General features: G+C 36.9%; 1 protein-coding gene across 1 annotated transcript in view; it reads left to right on the top strand.

The window, feature by feature from the left end:
- The first annotated feature begins 220 nt into the window (after window positions 1-220).
- Window positions 221-21497, top strand: part of LOC121371499 (nuclear RNA export factor 1-like) — a 43526-nt gene continuing 22249 nt past the window's right edge. Inside the window, exons 1-9 of the mRNA XM_041497431.1 lie at window positions 221-340; window positions 6610-6681; window positions 7647-7770; window positions 9494-9588; window positions 11467-11534; window positions 12179-12262; window positions 19292-19396; window positions 20124-20195; window positions 20791-20860. Of these exons, the coding sequence (XP_041353365.1) occupies window positions 289-340; window positions 6610-6681; window positions 7647-7770; window positions 9494-9588; window positions 11467-11534; window positions 12179-12262; window positions 19292-19396; window positions 20124-20195; window positions 20791-20860 (742 nt within the window). The 5' untranslated portion in view covers window positions 221-288. The remainder of the gene's footprint in view (window positions 341-6609; window positions 6682-7646; window positions 7771-9493; window positions 9589-11466; window positions 11535-12178; window positions 12263-19291; window positions 19397-20123; window positions 20196-20790; window positions 20861-21497) is intronic.

Genomic DNA, 21497 nt, shown 5'->3' with positions numbered 1-21497 from the left:
TATTTGTATAATGTTTGCCCGAATATGAGGTTTTGCTCCAGAACTATGGGGCGGGGGGGGGGGGGGGGGCTGTTGGTATGTGTGGATGATCTATTCTAACTCTTTAAATATAACAATGCACTCGATAGTTTAGCTTTAAAAGTCCGTCGTTTTAACTGATCCTTTTTGTGAACAACGTCATCAAAAGACGTGTACAGAATCGTTTCCGTTTTACGGGATCTTTCGCCATTTATAGTCATCTTTAATTTTGGTGCCAAACATTTTATTTGTTTCGATCGCCAAATTACAATGAGTTCCTTGACAGTAACTGCTGGTCGAGACGGCTCTCGATCGTTTGGAGGTATGTCCTAATATTTTAGCCGATGTGAACAGAGCGTTTGTAATTGAAAGTCGAAACGCACAGCTGTGGTGAACGTTAAACATTTAACATCAAACATGGGTTACATGCTACACTCGCAAAAAGTCGCTAGTTTTTTAGGATCGTGTATCATACTGTATGCGTTTAAAATGTTTAAAATATATCACACAATACCTCTATAGTGGTCTAACGTTATTCGAAGATTAATTTGTAAACAAAATAAATAAAACTAGTGTCACAGTTCTGTTATTCAAGGGGAGGTAATTGCGTTAAACTAGCACATCACACAGCATCATGATTTGGTTACCAGTCATATCATCCCCATGTGAAAATGTCCCCGGTTTCAACGAAAACATCCCCGGTTCCTACTAAAATGTCTCCGGTACACTTAACACCGACTACACAATGCATACACAATAATTATTTGAGAGAAGTGGAATCAAATTCAATGTCATTTCAACCCTATTCAATCCCTGAATACCATTAGGCCTATGCGTCAATAGTGGGGTCATAGTCGGATTCATCAACATGATCAATCTCGATGTCTGCCCTGTAAGGCCATGAGAATGAAAGTTATAGATTTGCGTCCACTGCCCGCATGCCGTGAAAGGTACCGCTGAAAATGTTCATTATTTACAACAAAAAAAATCATTATTTGCACAAAAAAGGCACTTAATGATCATCACACAAATTCAAGTTCCAAATCGTCAATAGTGGTAATGTCTACGAGGTCCTTCGTGCCAATACTGTCATCTCCGTCATAAATTCTGAAGTGTAGCCCAGTAGAGCATTGAATTGTCAAGGAGGAAGCAGTATATTCCAAACTTTGACGAAAATTGCCGAACTCTTGATGTGTCGACCTCATTTGGACTTGAATCTACTATGGAAATAATAGATCAATAAAAATAATGAAAAATTAAAAAAGCGTCATGTGTTTTTTAAATTGTTCGGACGCAAATCTATAACTTTCATTCTCTTGGCCTAATCATGATGTTCAACTGACATTTCTTCGTTGAAATCATTCTCTGCACCTTGGAGCTCTAATCGTGGGTATGGCTCCTCTGTTGAAAGGCGACTATATTCAGCTATGTCTTGATGGGGTCCGGTGATGTTAAGACGGCATGTCAAACACGACCATTCGATGTCAGTCCCCTCTGCCAACAGCCCTTCTGTACTCTTCGTGGCTAATGCCCGTTTGGCATGTGCTGTGTTGCCAACGACTGCAGCCATCACAATTCAGGTTCTTCGTACGCGAGGACGATATGACGCGGGTATTTTATGGTCCTTCGTATGCGGGACAATTTGACGCAGGGATATTATGATTGGTCACCCATGATTTTATTGAGCAGTTTCTTTGACCTGGACTAGTCTAAAGGGATATAGAAAGTGTGGTTCTTTCTACTTCCGAATATTGTTACATACCCTATATATAGCTGGTTTAAAAATGTTTCTCAACCGAAATAGTGCAACAAATGGACACAAACCAAATGTATAACCTACCAAACTCACTAAATCCCGACTGAAGTACTTGTATCATTATTAACAAAATAAATCTTCCAATGACTGCATAAAAAAATTGCCCGCCATTTTAATTTTACTAAATAGAAGGAAGCAACTCGCCCTGCACATTGAGAAAAGTATTGACTTAATGTCAACCTGCACATGTTTTTTTGTTGTTGTTGACTTTTGTTTGTTTTCCTGTTAATGTAAAAAATGAATTCATTGTTGAGAATGATAAGCATGTGACGTATTAAGGTGAACGACAGCAGGGTATGCACTTGGGATTTTTTTTTGACTGGCCACTCACAGCAGCACTTTAACTCGCCCATACAACTTTTGAATTCATAACCCGTGATTGAATGTCTTTAAAAAAAGAACTTACTTAACCTTTAGACTACTGGATTAATTTTTAACAAAAATCACGTTGAGTGGGTACAAGTTTATAATTTTTACTCACATATATTCACTTAAATGTTTGATAAATACATGAAATAAAGTTCATATATATATGAATCGGTAAGTATTATTTTTGTGGGTTTTTGTAATTTTTATTATTTTTAGATCAGCTAATGGAGATTAAAATTAGGCAAAAAATCTAAAAAGTTGCGTTTACTTACGGGCATTTGTGGCCAGCTGTCCAGTATTTATGTCCATTATTCCCGATAACAGTGTTTTTCTGATCAGATTTTTTTTTTAAACCCGAACTACAATTTATATTGCAATATTTGGTGATTTTCGTTGTTGGTAAAACAATCAAATTTATTATCAGATTAGCTGTTACAATCAGCTATCAATCCCTGAAAATGACCGCGACGTGCCGCCATTGTTGTCAAGCTAAAATACTTGCCGAAAACCACATTTTGAACTCAAAATTTCAAGGTATTTTCAGTGGAAAAAATCAAAACAAAAGCCACCATTTTGAAACAAAATCTTTTTTCTTTTATTATATTTCCGTTTCCGGTGAGTGTCATGTGCAAAACGGCAGGAAATATGAATTGGGGAATGCACTATATACAGTTTACAGTATATATATCTCGCCTGCAGTACTCAGAAGGTTAAATTGCACTTTAAACCATTTTATCTTAGCATACAAACAATAATAACACAAAAGAAGGAAAACAAATTTGTTTTACTTATATTACAAACTGTTGTAATTAAATTATGATTATTATGTTTTATCACGGGACCCACACAATCAACATCTGGAATGTTTTACCAAGGCTTGGTCTTGGAGTGAATAAGGTGCTCTTGTGGCCATATGACGACAGGGTATGCACTTAGGATTTTTTTTGACTGGCCAATCGGGCCACTCACAGTAATACTTTAACTCGACCGTACAACTTTTGAATGGCCCGCGGTCGAATTTTGTTAAAAAAAAAGAACTTACTTAAATTGTACTTTAAAAACATGTTATCATAGCATAATAACAACTCAAAAGAAGAAAACAGAATTTGTTTTAGTTATATTGCAAACTGTTGTAATTAAATTATAATTAGGACCTATTATGTTGTCACTGGATCCACACAATCAAACGTGGAATATTTGACCAAGGTTAGGACTTGGAATCGTTTGCAGTGACGATGGGTGTTTGGAAAAATAGACTCGGTATATTCTGTAAGAAACGAAAACGTTCCAATACAATGTAACTTCGGAAGACCTCAGGCTCGTAAACAAAAGCTTTCTGCGAAACATAACGATTGAACCTACGAATTCATTTAGGTGGTTGAAGTTTCCCGAATACACAATCAAAACAGGCCATACATTTCAAATGGTTTTAGACTGTTTGATAGACTGGGAAAGTGTTCGCTATTATGTCCTATATGGGTTTAGTTGCGCAAATACTAATAAGAAACCAGTTGAAAACAGTACGACACGTGATACGGTTTTGACTTGCCCGACGCTATTTTGAGTCGCCATGGGCGATCGGGCGACTGCGAAGTGCACACCCTGTGACGAGAAATTTAAAAGCTGACAGCAATCTATACAAACAATAATCACATCCACTAGAGAAATAAACACACAACACAAGTTAAAGGTATAATCACTATTTAATTATGAAACGGATAATAACGATAAGAACAATATTTTTTAACCAAACAAACTAAATCACTATAGGGCAATTCCGTGGTGTTGGAGGTACATTTCAGACTGTTTAGCCAAGTATTACATAAATATACAACCAGTTCCACAACGTTTTATTGTTATACATTGTAAGAACCAACTAGGGCATCATTGTCATATATAAACTTTATTCCATCCTTATGTCACTTTAGGGATATAGTGAACAATATGCATGGAAAGAAAGAAAGAAATGTTTTATTTAACGACACACTCAATACATTTTATTTACGGTTATATTGACGTCAGACACATGGTTACGGACCACACAGATTTTGAGAGGAAACCTGCTGTCGCCACTACATGGGCTACTCTTTCTGATCAGCAGCAAGGGATCTTTTATTTGTGCTTCCCACAGGCAAGAAAGCACAAACCATGGCCTTTGTTGAAACAGTTATGGATCACTGGTCGGTGCAAGTGGTTCCTACCCATTGAGCCATGCGGAGCACTCACTCAGGGTTTGGAGTCGGTATCTGGATTAAAAATCCCATGCCTCGACTGGGATCCGAACCCAGTACCTACCAGCCTGTAGACCGATGGCCTACCACGACGCCACCGAGGCCAGTCAATATGTACTAGTATGGTGTCGGACGTATGCACACAAACTGCAATTTTTCACCCACCCATGGTTATGTCTAAATCTCTGTGATATGTGAGGGCATATTGGAAATATTGTGTCCTATTCCTATAGGGTTGATGTTTATCTGTATATTAGATGTAAAAGGATTGATCTTTTATCACACACTAAACAAATTGAGACAAACATGCTTGGTGTCGGATGTATTCGTGTGAAATACAACTTTACACTTTTTGAAAAACAGTCCTTATATTTAACAAACAACATGATATTAAAAACGAAAACACAATTTAAGCTAGTATTTTTTATTTTTGTCAGAAATGTTTTAAAAACAATTACCAGGTGCATCACAGGAGGGAGGTTTAGGGGGTGGGGATGGACACCCCCCCCCCCCCTTGGCCATATGTTTTTTTTTAAAGCAGTTCTTTGTTTTGAAAGAAAGCTTAAATATCAGCTATAATCTTCACTATTTCATTATAAAAATGAACCCCATTAAGGAATTCAAGGTAACACCCATTAGTACATTGGGGTGGGGGTGGAGGGGGAAGCTACCTTGTGATTAGTGTGCATGTATAACTAACAATTGGAACAAGAAAAATGTATACTACCTACATGTATAATGACTGGGATGACGGCACCACAGAAAATTAACATTATTCTAAAGCCAAAGGCATATAAGATGAAGGTGGCTGTGGCAGCCCCCATGACTATAGACTTCAACAAGGTACAAATGCCATATTGTACTATTTTTTAATTTATTTGTGACAAGTAATTTTATATTTATTGATTCCACACATAATCAAAGTATAATTAATTGAAGAATATCAAAATAGTAAAGTGCCACCACCTAATATAAAAGTGGTTTCCTCATATATGAACATTTCTGCCAGTAAATGCAATTTCTGGGTTTGTTATTTTTTTATCAACATGAACAGTTAGTTGTATGTATAATTTTTACATTTTAAAATATAATTAATGCTTTTGGCGGGAAGCTGCCTATTGCATACTTTGATAAACCCACCTTTAATTCAGTTATATAGATAATAAATTAACACTGATGGTTATAATTGGCTTTAGTTATAAAAATGTATGTTAATATCATACTGACATTGCACAAACATACATACTTTGCTTTATAGTTGGAAAGAATAAACATTCTTTATGGTGTCGGACGTACACTATAACAGCACCATAGTAGCATGGCAATTGTTACATATTCAGTAATTGTTTTTACATTTTTTAATCAACCACATAAAATTAACATTGCATCTCAGTTAGTAACATTTTACAAGCAGTTACCAGAAGTGAAGATTAAAAAATGTAATATTTTGGTGTCAGATGTAAAAACTAGATAAAAGTCAGCTTGAAATATAAATATTCTTTTATATATTATGTCAATTAGCAAAGGGCATGTCTGGGATTATTTCTGTATAAAGATTTATATTTCTACTCACTTGTATATCAAAAATATGCTGATAAATAATAAAAAAAATAAAGTATGTTACTATAATTTTTCGTAAAATATTGCTGCATTCACAGTTGATGTGTTGGTTGCATTATAAGTGACTAAAACACATCTACTGAAAAAGGATTAATGTAATATTTGACATTAGAGATAATAACCTTTCAAATGATACCAAACTTGTCTTACTTAAATGAGTTTTAATAAAAAAAATTACCCATTGGTTTACCTGACCACGGAATTACCCAGATCTATACTGATGGTTATTCACAAAATTTAAACATCATGAATATGCACTACGGTGCATATTCTGGAGAGAAAAAACATGTTGCAATATTAATCCGGTTTACAGTATATATATTTATTTGTTATATGAATACAATCCTCTGATGCTACTGGTTGGTGGCCTTGAGCGGAATAAAGGTCTGTTCTGTTCCGACAAATATAAAATGTCTCTGTTAGATTGTTTAAAATTAAATTCCATAATATACAGGTAAGTTGTTAAAACAAATTGTATGAAACAATTCATTGAGAGAGAGTACCAGTGTCACATGGCCAAGAAGTTGGTAAGTTATCTCTCTTCTGTTTTTTTAGGTCATGATGACAGGTGGTCAGGCAAACAGAGAAATCAAAGACGTGGAAGAGGAAAGTCCTATTACAGCAGAGGTACATTGCGTACAGATTTAATTTATTGAAATCATCTTTCTAAGCACGTGGACATATAGATCGGACTTTAAACTTTTAGACCTTCGTTCAAAATTTTATGTCAAAATTACTTTCTTTTTTTAATATTATTAAATAGTCCGATCCTCTCTCTTTTCTCTTATTTATTTTTGGACTGTCCTTATAAAATGCTCTAAATTATATAAATATTCAGCCGAACAGTCAATTCTTTTTTTATTTTTGGCTTGTTAATTTTTTTTTTATTTTATAAATCTTATTAACTTTTTCACTAATTGCTATTTTCAAAATTTTGTCCATTTCCAACTCATCCCCCCTTCTGTCCTAGACACAGTCACTGGCTAAGTCAGAAATTGTGCCCGGGAGAGATGTGCTTGAACCGTTATTGGATATAGGCACATTAATGTTATCCGATCCGATCCAATCCAGTCTAAGCATAATGATCATGTCTAATCTAGTAGCCCTTAGTAAAACGTAACCTTCTGTAGGTTAAATCAGTTAAGAAAACTATGCATTTATTAATGTATTATAATTAAATTTAAAGTGGTAAATATTTAGTTAATTTTCATTTATCACTATATAATTGCGTGTTGTATTCATGAGTATTATGCAATAAACAGACAGCTGTGATCAATACACACTGTATTTGAATTAATGCTGCCATTCCCACAACTTGGTTAATTCAGCTATATGTAATTTGGTAGATTCAAGAAACACAGTAACAAGAGTATTAGGATGTCCTAAACCATACCTTTATTCTGTAATTAGAAGGTATATTTTAGGGAACATTTTGTTCAGTATTAAGTCGCGATTCGCTACACGGATTTCAAAGATATCTATACAATTTTAAAACATTAAACTGTAGTTGCTAATCAATTTTCAAACAATAAATTTAGTTTATTTAGTACTTATGGACTGTGTTAATGTATCAGTATATTTGAATATTTCAGGAAGCTATAACAGAGGCGGTAATAAAGGTCCCAGGGGTGGCGGTGTTAACCCTCGTTCAAGATTCACAGATGAAGATGACGATGTCAACATGGATTCATCCAGTGGACATATCAACAGGAGATTGTAAGATATACATGTGAAATTTATATCATCCATTGAACTTTCACCTTCACAAAGTGAAATACATCACCCACAGCAAAATATGATTTGGTGCTTCAAATTTACATTTTGTTTTGGTATTTCTGTAGAGCATATTTTCAGTTTTGGAATTGTGAATACAGTTTATTGGAATTTTATTTACATGCACATGCAAAGCAGAATATAATATGCATTTAAAAATATAATTAACTGATTTGATATACATAAGTATATGAAAATATATTATCATTTTAAATATATTAATCTGTTTATATATATTTTTTAACATAAAACTGAATAGAGAGACAGACAAATCTTTGTTTCTGGTGCATAGTTAATGTGCTTAAGTTTACTTTACACATCGGGTCGCAATGGATAATTGGGTAGACCAGATTTTTAACATGCATAAATTTACCATGCATCGGGCCTGTGCAATTATGCAGGATTAGATACTGTATACATGCTAAATGAATATATTTGTGTGTGAATGCACATTGTTAAGAAACTGTTAATATGTTATTGGCATTTATGTATTATTTGTTGTCTGTGAGATAAAATCTTAGTACAAAGTGTTCTCGCTGGGTGAAAATTAAAGGAGGGCAGCTGCACGACCCCCCCCCCCCCAAAAGGCGAGGAAGTTTGGTCACCATATATCCTTGTGTGTTGGTCAATTTTATAGAAAAACCTACCCCTAATTTTGCCCCTCAATATCTTGTACAAAAAGGTTTGTACGATATACAAGCTGACTCATCTTTTACATATTATTAGTTGAACCGGAGATATTGTCGGTCTGACATTCATGGGAATTCGTTTTTCTGAATGGATCAAAGTTTTAATATTATTTTAATAAAGAATTCACAATATGTGAAAAATATTAAAGATTTGTTTTTAAGTGATCCTCTAATGTGGAATAATATGTTTTTGTTCTTTTTATTTTCATCTTCATCGAATGAATCGATCAGCCAGCTGATAAAAAGTAGTTTAGTTTTTGTAAAGGCGGTGTATATATTATTTGGCACTCAAGATAAATGATTTAATGATAAACACTACTACTTCCATTGTTTTTATAAGCAGTGATATCCCCAAAAACTAAAAGTTTCTAATATTTTATAAACAATTGTTGAATAAACAAATGACAGTAAGTAAAAATCATCAGTTACGAACAGTTAAGTCTACAACTGAGGACAAAATATTAGACGAGAGTTGGCACAAAAGACAGAATGGCCGTTCTGATCATGTGACAGAATTGGCGCTAAATAAGTGGTTTTTCAGTTTTAAACGATAATTAAAAAAAAAATCAATTCATTTCTCAAATAAAATATAACTTTCATTATGTGTATCAAACATAGAAATGGATACTGAAATGGGACACAATACAGGCTGTTAAAAATACTGTTAAATTATGTTGCAGTAACTTTTGTAAACTACTGAATTTTCTGTAATGTTTTTTTACAAACCACAGCTCATTTCCTGTGATGTCCAGTGTGCAGACTGATCGATTTTTTTCTCAGTATGTGCATTTTGAAATAGCTGAGCTGGGTGCTGTAAAATATAGTAGGATGTTGGAAAATAAAGAGGGGCGCAGAAAAATAAAGGGGTGCAGCAAAACACAAAAGCAGGGCATCAAAATGAAATAGCGGTGTGGGCCGCCCCACTTAAATGGAGCAGTGTAGTACATATGTTTAGCAATATTGTTTTTGTGTTTTAGTGATCCATATGGCCAAGGTGGTGGCTGGAACAGGCGAAACAGAGGACGGGGCAGTTTTAAAGGAGGCAGATACCATGGTGATTTCCAGAGTCATAGTTAGTATCTATTTTCAACAGTTGGCTATCAAACTTTACTATAGTTGTGATGCGTACATGTTACATTATATAGTGATAATTAATCCATATAAAAAATGCCATGGAAAGTCAAGAAATTTGCTTGGTAAGAAAAGCATATGAATCATGTTACCACAGTTGGACTGACTCCACAAATATTGTCATGAGACACATGATGTGTCAGTTAAAATTTGCAAAACAAAAATATTGATACACCCTGCCAGACTTTCTGCCAGAAAATAATTTGAAGGTACGTAATAAAAACATAAGTGAATCTAGTAGGTGGTTATGGGTTTGAATGTTTTGAAATTAGATACTGCATTTCATGTGCTTTGATCAGTTTTAAACAGCAGTTCTTTTAGTATCATTTGTCTGAAAATTATAAAATTAATATATTAATTTCCAAGATTTCAGCAGAGTATGACAAATATTTTGAAAAGTCACTAGCCACAGGGCTAGTGGGTTTGTGAAAACCACTAGCCCACCAAGATAAAGCACTAGCCCAAATTCCTGATCAATTATAACTGGATTTTTATATAATTTTTGTAACATTACACATTTACGAGTATAACAGTAAAATAAAACAAACACTTAAATCATGTTGTAACTCAGTTTTTTGTCGTGTCGTACGTTTTATATTTTGTCAAGTGTGATCCATCGTCATTGTCCCATTTTCGTTTTTGCGCCCCCCCCCCCCCGGGAAAAATAATTGAACAAACTCTTGGTTGGTATCTAAACACACTATCAAAATAATTAAATTTAAATGAGGGTACGACAGTGTGACACACGGTAATAGATGGTTCAGTGTATTTGGTAGTTGGTTATATATTTAGGGCCTACTATTTATGTCGCCAGGAACGGTGATGCCAAATACAGGGCATTATCCCGTGTCAGACCGATATCAAAAGAATATAACGGCGACATCTAATCCGTTGTTAATTTATGAACAAAAAAGGTATTATCTTGTATCGGCAGCTGTGACGTATTATCCAAACCGCTACACGTAATAGACCAAGCCGAGTCATTGCATATGCGGTTACCATTAAAGTAAATTGTTTTCCTGATTGCCGATAACCACATGTTAGCGAAGTGTTAAATTAGAAAACAATAGGTAAATAAAACAAACACTGAAATTCAAAGCATGGCTGGGGTTTACTTGATTGAGATTAAACTGTCGTCGCGATTGGTGATTTCCAAGTTCCAAGATTAACTACCACGTGACGTGTCTAACCAATCAAAACACGCATGTCATTAGACTTTATTTCCTGTGCCAGAAACTTGAAAGGGAAAGGTAAACAATACATGCTGTAACTGTGATGATGTAGAGATAGCATGTTACTGCAGTTTGCAGACCTAGCTCAAGTGGATTATTATTATATACTGATTGCGTTGTTGATATTATTCGATGACAAACGTCACAATCAAATTTATTAAACGAAATTTCAGCCGAGAGAAAAAGAAAGAAAGAAAGAAAAAAAAAACCACGATCGAGCGATGACGAGAGGAGGGGGGAAACATTCTCACTAGCCCGAACTTAAAAACCACTAGCCACGGGCATCGGACTAGCGGATTTGTCGAACTCTGATTTCAGGGTACGTAATTTTCCCTTCCGTATCCTGTGGCAGAAACCCTGCCTGCTCCTTTCGCCAGCAGAAATATTAGAAATTTTAGAAACTCTTTGGAATCGACCATAACCAAAGTTGTTGTGAGGGTTGTTTTGTTTTGGGGTTTTTTGGTGGGGGGCTGCTGTTGGTGGGGTTTTTTTTTCGAGGGGTGTGTATTTCTTGAATCTGGAGCTCATACAAACTAATTGTTATCAGTATACTGGGACATTCTCAGTCATGATAGTTTTCTTTTCAGAAGACACTGGTGCAATGCAAAGAATGGGTTTACCGGTCAGCAGACAGAACCAGTGGTACAAAATAACGGTGAGTTTTCATTTTATAAGGTGGTGCAGAATAACTAATTTTAAAGTGAATAGTATTGAGGTTTTTTGCTTTGATTGATTACAATGCATTCAAGCAAACAAAACAAGTAATAAATATTTTTTTCTTTTTCGTAAATTGTCATGGGAGTAATGCATTTGTTTAATTGAAACAGATGTTTTGTAGCTTAAAGTTGCAATCTCTGCTCTCCATCCTTTTTCATCTTTTATTAATGTGAAACGCAACAGTTTAAATTTTGATTTGCTGTACCCAGATATTGTCATGTGACTTGTTGTGATGTAAAGATCTCCTTGTCATATTTTAGCATTTTTATGACTACTAGATGCTTTGATAATGGCAACATATTTTAATGAATGGCACATCAGGGTGGAAATGCACAGTGGGTGATCTCTTCTTGATGCATAAGTGCTAGAAATAGAATCAACAGAGCAGCTTTAACTCATCTTTAATATAAATATTCCTTTTCTTTTATTTTATTTGAACTTCAAAAAGCTAGTTATTTTTTGACAAAATATTAATAATTACATTAAAATATTTCGCTAAAATAAAATTCGCCAGTTGATAGTATATATTATTTGTACTCTTTTTTTTTTTTTTAATCAAACTAATTTCTTCTATATTTTCAGATACCTCACGGCAAGAAAACGGGAAAAGATGAGATTCTGAAACTGATTAATTCTGTCATTGGTGCACCCTTTCAGCCTGTTTATGTAATTGTGTTTGATATTCACGTATTTTAATGTAACCGAATTATTCTATCGGGTCATGAAACTGGTGGGTAATTTTGTGTACTTAAATCAAGCATTATGGGGCATATGTCTTTTTGGACTGAAGTTATAAAAAAAAAACACACCCTAATATGAGCATACAGTAGTATAGAGCAGACATTTTTATAAATGTTATATTTTATTATAATATTGATGTAAACAGGACATGGACATAAATAAAATAAAACAAACTGGTCACATTTCACAACTAAAACATGACGTAACGTCATCATATATGTACTTATTATTTAGGACTATTTATTTCTTTTCACATTACCTGTCCTCACAAGTGCACTTCTTCATGACAATGAAGGGTTGACTGGCTGCAATTTACGACTCGCTCCGTCACATCTACTTCCGCCGACGCATTCCAAGAAGGGCCCGACACTGATGATTACATCGGATGTTCCTTGACGGCCGGTACTTTGCAGGTAGACGTTTGCTACCATGGCTGCCATGGTTCCTGCGATTTTAAGGCAGGTCCAGTGACGGTTCCAGCGACACCCATTACCGGCCCTATCTAGACTTCGCCTGTCTTGATGTTTCCGGATACAGTCCATCCTGCGGCTTTGCTTTGCTGTTTATGTTGCCTGCGGTTGCTGTGGAAGGGACTTCGGCGGTTTCACCGGTTTAGCATTTTTCATACTCTTTTCGTGACCAGTCTGAGTCGTCATCTCACCGGAGCCGTGCACGCAGTTGGTCTCTACGGCCTATCACGGGTTTCACGGACCGTTGTCACCAATTTTCGGCTGATGTTAGCTTCCAGGTTTTTAAGGGATCCCAACGCAACTTTTCATGGTCTCAGTCTCTAGCGTCTGCCATTGGTCTGCTTTATGAAGATAACTTGCCTTATGAAGATGATCCAGCCCCAACTGTGGTTGAAGATTGATCGTTACATCCGGTGGTGTTGCCAATCAGTCGCTACTTCCGCTGGCTCCAGAAGTTATCCAGTTGCCATCATGTGGTTTTGGGGGGTTTTTTTTACTGCAACTGTTTTACTATGGTCCATTGCGGTTTATCCCCTCACTGCATTCACTGTTGTTTTTTTTCGCTAGAATTGTCTGATGCTGAGAAGATTGTCTTTGCTGCTGCATAGCATCTGGTGGTGTGCCGATCAGGGATACTAGCCATTTGATGTTTGCATTGCTGGGTGTATACTACCAAATCAAATCCCATAGACGACAATAGTAACATATGTGGCTAAAAATCCTACCTGCAACGTATCAACCGACATAAACGCCATGGATATAAATACTACCACCCCTCACAATTAAAGTGAATGAGAAAAAAATGGGGGTCAAGCTGCTCGTTTCTGAGATAACGGGTAGCGTCTATGACTACCCTAGTTCCGCACAAAATTCGAGTACTTTTGTTTACAGGTACCCCATACATGTTTCAAGCACAAGGCTACTTGACACATTGGTACTAGATGAAATAAAATTGCATTTTTTTCTAACCCAGATAAAACTATTATTTTTTACAACCAACACACTCACATTTATAACCAATCACAGGACTTGTGGTGTTCACTTCTCTATCAAAAGTTGGGTGCACCTCGAACTTTGACCCAGCCGGAAGTTATTTGGTCTAGTACTACCTATACTGATAACATACATTTTTCAAAAAGTGTCCAGCTATGTGTCTTTATGACAACCAGGATCTGGTGTATTCTGACATAAACTGACAACCTCACTGAAACTGTTGTTTCTACAGTGCAACCTAATATAATGTACACCTCAAAAAACATATATATTGCATATAGTTTTGTACAAATGCAATATGTCATATTAAACAACAAAATGTTTTAAAATAAAACTCCTGAAGATATTTACTTTCAGTTGGGTGTGTGTACTCAGGTATATATATAGAGACAACAAAGATAGTCAGAGTACCTCTACCCCTTTAAAGAATTCCATTAAAACACATGCACTTGATTGACCCCTAGATTATGAAGACCTTAACAGGCACATCAAAGAAATATCAGTATTAAAAAAATACACTGTCTGAGGAAGGAAACACAAACATGACTGTACCTGTATGAAGTAATGACTTAATGTCCTGAACATTAGTGTTGGGAGGAAATCCTGTATGCTGGGTATGGGTGTCTTCAAGTTACCAGGTGTGCGAATTTCAAATCCATCGGCCATGCTGATTTTCATAATGAACCATCAAAACTATTGGCAGCCACCAATATTCCTGACTATATTTTATTTATAGCCTACTGTAGTTGGAGGTTTTAATAGTTGTGATATCTGGAATTATCATGCAGCTTTCACACATTTATTTTTGATTAATTACTGAAAAAAACTATTTTTAAATGACAAAATTACCCGAACATCTATTTTCTTGCATTATTTTCTAATCTGGATGAATACAATATGTATATTAGATGTATTCCTACAATCTGTAATCCAGCATTTTATTTAGCTAGTAACATTAGGTAATACAGCTTTAACAATAAAATAAATTATCAACTTAATCCAAGGCAGATAATCAAATCTGAAAAAATTGGTTCTGAATCTAGTATAAACTCGAAATGCTTTTCATGAGAGCTAACTAGGTGATTATTAAGAAAAAAAAATGATCTGGAGATCTAAGTTAATGTTTAACAACCTTATTGTTATGTACAAATAAGAATAGAAGGCACAATAGTGACAACAAATTTAATTATGTTTTTGGTAAAGTTTTTCTTCAAATTTACTTAAATTTTTTCATAAAACTACTATTTTGTCTAAAATATAACTTGGCATCCTATAAATATGTCAAAATGACAATAAAAATCAAGTTCTTTACAAATTTGAGTTTTCAGAATTTCATACATAAAAAATTAACAATGTTAATGGCAACTAAAGACATTAACCCACTATTGGCACATGCTATTTTTAATATAAAAATAAATTGCTATTAAAATCTTAGTTCAGGTTGCCTATATATAATACCATATTTAAGAGCAGTTGTATATGGCAAGTCAAATACCATGTAAAAAGAAATTATTGAAATCTTTACAGTATGAATTATAGGCCAAAACCAACTTTTCTTCAGTGCTAACTTTGATTCAAACTCCATTCAGAGCAATGTACAGAGATTATTGTCAAGGTCAAGGTCATTGTGAACTTGCATGGTAGAGTGATGGCTAATTAATCAACCAGTATAGTTTAATTAAATAAAATGACAAAATCATAATATTTTTTATTATGCACTGAATATGTGCTATAGGGTGTATACTACCAAATCAAATCCCATAGACGACAAAAGTAACATATGTGGCTAAAACTCCTACCTGCAACGTATCAACCGACATAAACGCCACGGATATAAATACTACCACCCCTCACAATTAAAGTGAATGAGAAAAAAATGGGGGTCAAGCTGCTCGTTTCTGAGATAACGGGTAGCGTCTATGACTACCCTAGTTCCGCACAAAATTCGAGTACTTTTGTTTACAGGTACCCCATACATGTTTCAAGCACAAGGCTACTTGACACATTGGTACTAGATGAAATAAAATTGCTTTTTTTTTTAACCCAGATAAAACTATTATTTTTTACAACCAACACACTCACATTTATAACCAATCACAGGACTTGTGGTGTTCACTTCTCTATCAAAAGTTCGGTGCACCTCGAACTTTGACCCAGCCGGAAGTTATTTGGTCTAGTACTACCTGCTTCACATCCATGGTTATCGGGAATATAGTGTAGCGGGTCATTACGCCGTCGGTGGTTCTTGACTGTCTAACAGGATGACTGTCCCGGGTTCCTGCTTCATTGCACACTACTGATTCATGTAGTGTCATTGCCAGATGTTTTTCTTATGCAGTTTCTCCAGCATCTCGATTGGGATTTGGGCCTTGTTCCAGTTCCTCTCGACCGATTGGCGAAGATTCAATTGATGATCACCAGGGCTTTGTTGTCTCATGTCTCCACCACAGGATTTGCAGTTCGTTCGGAGCCCGTCTGCGACCAGATCTCGGCCTTGTTCAGGTTCCAGTAGATCATTGGACGAAGATACAGTTATTGATCAACAGAGCATTGGCGTCTCAGATGTCTTTCCAAGAGAGGCAGTCTTTTGGGTCTCTTGATGGCAGGGCACAACTTGACGCTCAGAGGTCGACTCCAATTGCGCCGAATCCAGGTGTTCCTTCCATTCGGTACAACACTCCACACTTAAGCTTCGTCTGCCAGTCGATCTGCAGCCCAGTCTCTGTTGGTGGCAACGCCGATTGAACATCTTAGACAGAGTTTCTTTGCGGCCCTTCCAAGCGACTCGCCATCTCTTCGCAGATGCGTCTTTAGAAGGTTGGGGAGCTCATCTCAGCTGGACTGTGGTCTCCAGAAGAAGCCGATCTACATGTCAATCTTCTGGAGATGTTCACTGTTTACAACGCAATCCTCCACTGGCGTCCGAGGTTGATTGGAGCGTCCCTGATGGTAGCCACCGACAGTGTTTCCATGGCAGCTTACATCAATTGACAAGGCGGTACACACTCCAGCAGTCTTCTGCAGATGACGTTTTGCCTGTATGACCTGGTGGATAGCATTCCACTGCAGGTCCGTGCTCGACACATCCTAGGGTTTCCAATGTCCTGGCAGACAGTTTCTCCCGTCCGTCAGCTCTGCAGTCAACCGAATGGATGTTGCATCTGGAGGCTTTTCGATGGGTTTGCAACCGGCTTTGGACACCAAACATCGATTTGTTTGCCACACGGTTCAACCATCAGTTTTGAGTCTATATGTCAACAGTCTTGGATCCAGACGTCATAGATCTAGATGCCTTGGCCATCAGCTGGAATCAGATGGACGCTTACGCATTTCCACCTCCAATTCTGCTGCCCAAGGTGTTGCAGAGATTTCAGCAGTTCCATTGCCGTCTTCTCTTGATTGCTCTAATGTGGCCAACGAGAATGTGGTTTCCAGACCTCATCAGGCTCGCCGACCCACATCCTCTACCTTTACCAGACTGGGATCATCTGCTGTGGCATCCCACATAAGGTTACACCATCCGCAGCCTTGCTTGTTCCGGCTACACGTGTGGACATTATCACCAAAAGCTTGAAGAAGAAGGGGTTTTCTTCCAAGACTTCTGCGGCTATTTTGAATGCTCATCGCTCGTCTACTTCTGCTGCATATAATGTTCAATGGCTGTGTTTCCACCGATGGTGCATCCGGCAAAAACTCCGATCTCATGCTATTCCGGTGCCTTGTCTTGCAGACTTCCTGATGTATCTTCATACGTCTCTGAAGCTCAAGGGGTCAACCATTGCAGGGTACGTGTCTGTGATTGCTACGGTTCATGATCCAGCCTACTACTACGAAGCTGTCTACTATCCCTGAGATACACAAGATGATCAAGGGGTTTAATCTGCAAGATCAAGTCCATCACTTTCGTACACCGAAGTGGTACTTGAATCTGGTCTTGCTGTCCTTGACATCGGCACCATATGAACCTATAGAAGAGTCATCCCTGGAAGCATTAACACGGAAGACTGTCTTCTTGCTGGGTTTCACTACAGCAGCACGGGTTTCCGAGATTCGTGCCTTAGATGTGGACCTGGTCTGGTTTTACCGTGAACGCAATTGTTACCTTGGAGCTCCTTATGAACTTCGTGGCCAAGAATCGGCTGCCTGATCAAGCTCCTCGTTCCTACGTGGTTCAAGCCGTGTCATCCATTGTGGGTCCGGACGATGTGGAAGACTTACCCGTATGTCCAGTGAGAGCTTTGCATCACTACAGAGAGAGGACTCGCTCGTTCCATCAACGTCGAACATTTGACGTTCCTTTCCTGTCATCAAAGTCACCTGGAAGACATTACCAAGAATACGGTCTCTTCTTGGATTCGGTCTACGATCCTGTCTGCATACCAGAAGGAAGGTTTCCCTGGCCGCCACCATGTCCCTGCACTGTAACACACCCATTCAGCACCTACTTTCTGGTTGTTCTGGGCGACGGACTCCATCTTCGATAGCTACTACTTGCGGGATGTCTCTACTGAAGATGTTGAGGGCTTCCATCATCTGGGACCTGTGGTGGCTGCGCAGACATTGGTGAATACTAGCCGTCCTCGTCGTCGCTGAGCTGCTATTGACTTATAGACTGCACACCGATATGTCTATCGACTCAACAGGTGAGGACTTGCTAAGACTTCTGTTCTTTGCACCTTTAACATGCACTGCTGCTGGAACTTGGCCATATGTTTCCTAACTGAACTAACATTTCTTTGGTGTACTAGCCAGAAAACATTTGGGGATTTGTTCAGTTCAGTGTTCTGACGGATGCACCCATACTGTTGTTGCTTGTTTTTTACTAAAAATACTCCAATACGTTGGAAGGTTACCTAACACCTGCATCCCTGGTGGTACGTCTTCCCACCCTGTCAGAACCTACTTGAGATGTGGCTTCACGGCTCCTGTTCCATGTGTTTCGGGGAGCTGTACCTGCCACTGCTGACGGATGCTGCCTTTTCTGGTTGTTGTTACTAACATCACCTGCATGGGTTTGTGACGGGCATCCTTTGGAGGAGGGCTTACCATGGTGGCCTAATTCTTCCACTTGTCAGACTCCATCCAGTCTTGGGGAGAGCATTTGTGCATCTGCAGATCTCATTACTCACCACCATCTGTTGAATGCTGCATTTGTGATGACAGGTAATGTGAAAAGAAATGGAGTGTCATTACCTGTCCTCAAGGATTTATTCCCACCCGAGCCTCCCCGCTTCCTGTTCTCTGTTGATGCGCTCATGGAGAAGAAGGAAATTGAAGTCACATGACAGGAACTACAGGGAACATACAGTGAAGAATTTTAGGTCATCCCATTGGCTGTTGGAATGTTCGAACCAGACCACTCGCGTGGGGGAGGGGGAGGTGTACTTGTGAGGACAGGTAATGTATCTATAAACGAGAAAACACTCCAAGTTTTCTCCATTTTCTGAATTATGTGTTTTAACTGGAAATATTTTTTGTTTCTTTCTTTCAGTTTCACTATCAGAATAAGGACGCCTTGTTTTATGTGAAAGATTGGGACCAAGCAACAGCACTGAGACGCACGAGCAAGATGATCACATTGCCGTCAGGCTTTAAGGTGACTTAGAAATCGTTGTTGATGTAAAAAGATGAATACTAAACCTTGCCAGTTGCTGGCAATGGTACTGTTAATATACAGAGATTATTATACAAGCTTGTGTGTAGAACTGATTATACTAAACAAGTGTCAGGATTTTTGTATTGCCCAATTGAGAGCTAGGTTAATACATGAATCCTGACAAGAGTTTCGTAGAATCGGTACGACTCAACTCGAGTGTAATAATTTCCTTTATTGTCCATATTATTATTGTTGTTATTTTTTTTATGAGTAACAAGGACCATCCCAAAATGTTATAACCACAACTAGAAGGAGACAACAGAATGACATCATATTTCACATACACAGCCTGAGCCAGGACTAGAGAAGCAACGTCATCTTCCCAATATTACGTCATTACACTTGTTATTACATGTGTGATTCGTATACTTTTTATTAACTCGGTTATGTTGAACCATCTAGATAATAAAAGCACAAACTATCAAAATGGTCTGTTGATGTATCTTTGCACATCAGGCTACCATTTTAAACTCTTTTTTTTCTTCTTTTTTTTTTCTTTCTTAAATTTTATCAGCAGTTTTAGCATATCCTATTTCTGACTAATGCACTATATTTCATTTCACTGTCATATAATATTTTTTTAATTTATTTGTTTTTAATATTGATACATATTATTTTACTGTTGTCTATTTAGTGGAGGTAGTATTTATTTGTTTATTTTTTCCAGATGATTGTTGTGGTTTCGCCATGTAGCCCTCCAGTAATACCAATGGACAAAGAAAGCATTGAAAAACTGCAGGTATCTATGCTTGAAGTTTTATGTAAATTTTTTGTAATATGTTTTGGAGGTCTTGAACTAATATTTGATGTATACAGCATGTATTGATTTTATACATATACATATACATATATACAAGCACATGCACATACACATACACATACACATACACATACACACACACACACACACACACACATACACATACACATACACATACACATACACATACACATACACATACACATACACATTAACATTCACATTCACATTCACATACACATACACATGTCATATATATAAAATATCATTTAAAATGCTTTATCTCCACTTATCTGCATAAAGTTTTTCTTGTTAATCTGCAACTCTTGAATTTTAATTGATATATCTTTTTTGTTTGCCGCCAAGATCACAATAAATATGTATGTGGTGAATTCTGCTGAAAAGAATTATATATAGGTATTTTGTAGCTCAATCTTAAACAGTCTTCTCTGTTATATACTGGTTTATCAAAATGTATTGTTTGAATTGCTGAACTGGTGCGTGGTTGAGGAAAGTGTATAAATTTTACATTTTAAGATAACTCACTTGTTAATAATATGTGCATCTATTTCAGAAGAGAATGAGTGAACGATATGACCCTGCGTCTAAGTGTTTGGATCTCAGTTCACTCTACCAAGATGAAGGTAAACTAGGAACATCATTTTAATCATTTTTATTTGTATATACTAAGACAAAAAGGTTTAGCAATTTGTTAAATGTGCTTAAATACTTGTGTCTTTCAAAGTGAAATAGGCACTGGATATAATTGATGCATGATTTGTCACTGTAAGTAGCAGGAGATTTTCAGTATAAAATGAAATGCGTAATTGTCGGGTCATTGAATGTTGCTTGTATTGTAAAGAACAATGCAGTAGTACCGGATTACTATACTTTTGTGTCCTAGTATACCCACTAACTTGCACCAAACTATTGAGTTTAAACTAAAATATGATGGATTAAACTAAAATAAGTAAAGTTTGTTTAGTTTAACAACAACAACACTGTAGCAGATTGATAAATGAATCATCAGTTTGGGGTTGGAGAAAACTTGGTTGGTTTACTTATGGAGTTCATGCTCTGACCCAAGCACCTTAGGCAGACATTTGCCCAGTTCTTAAAATAGCTTGGTTTGGAAGTAGATTGGGTTCAAAATGAGAACTTATTCGACAGCTACTGCCATTTCGATTTAGGTAGCTTGGTTTGGTAGCATTGGTTGTAAAGCTGAACAGCAGTTTTAATTTGCTATGTTGGCATTTTTATTTAGGGTTCTCTGTACAAGCT

This window comes from Gigantopelta aegis, chromosome 4 (assembly GCF_016097555.1).
Source record: "Gigantopelta aegis isolate Gae_Host chromosome 4, Gae_host_genome, whole genome shotgun sequence".
Classification (NCBI taxonomy): domain Eukaryota; kingdom Metazoa; phylum Mollusca; class Gastropoda; order Neomphalida; family Peltospiridae; genus Gigantopelta; species Gigantopelta aegis.
Note: the sequence above shows the minus strand (reverse complement) of the source record. Positions and strands in the feature narration are given on the sequence as shown.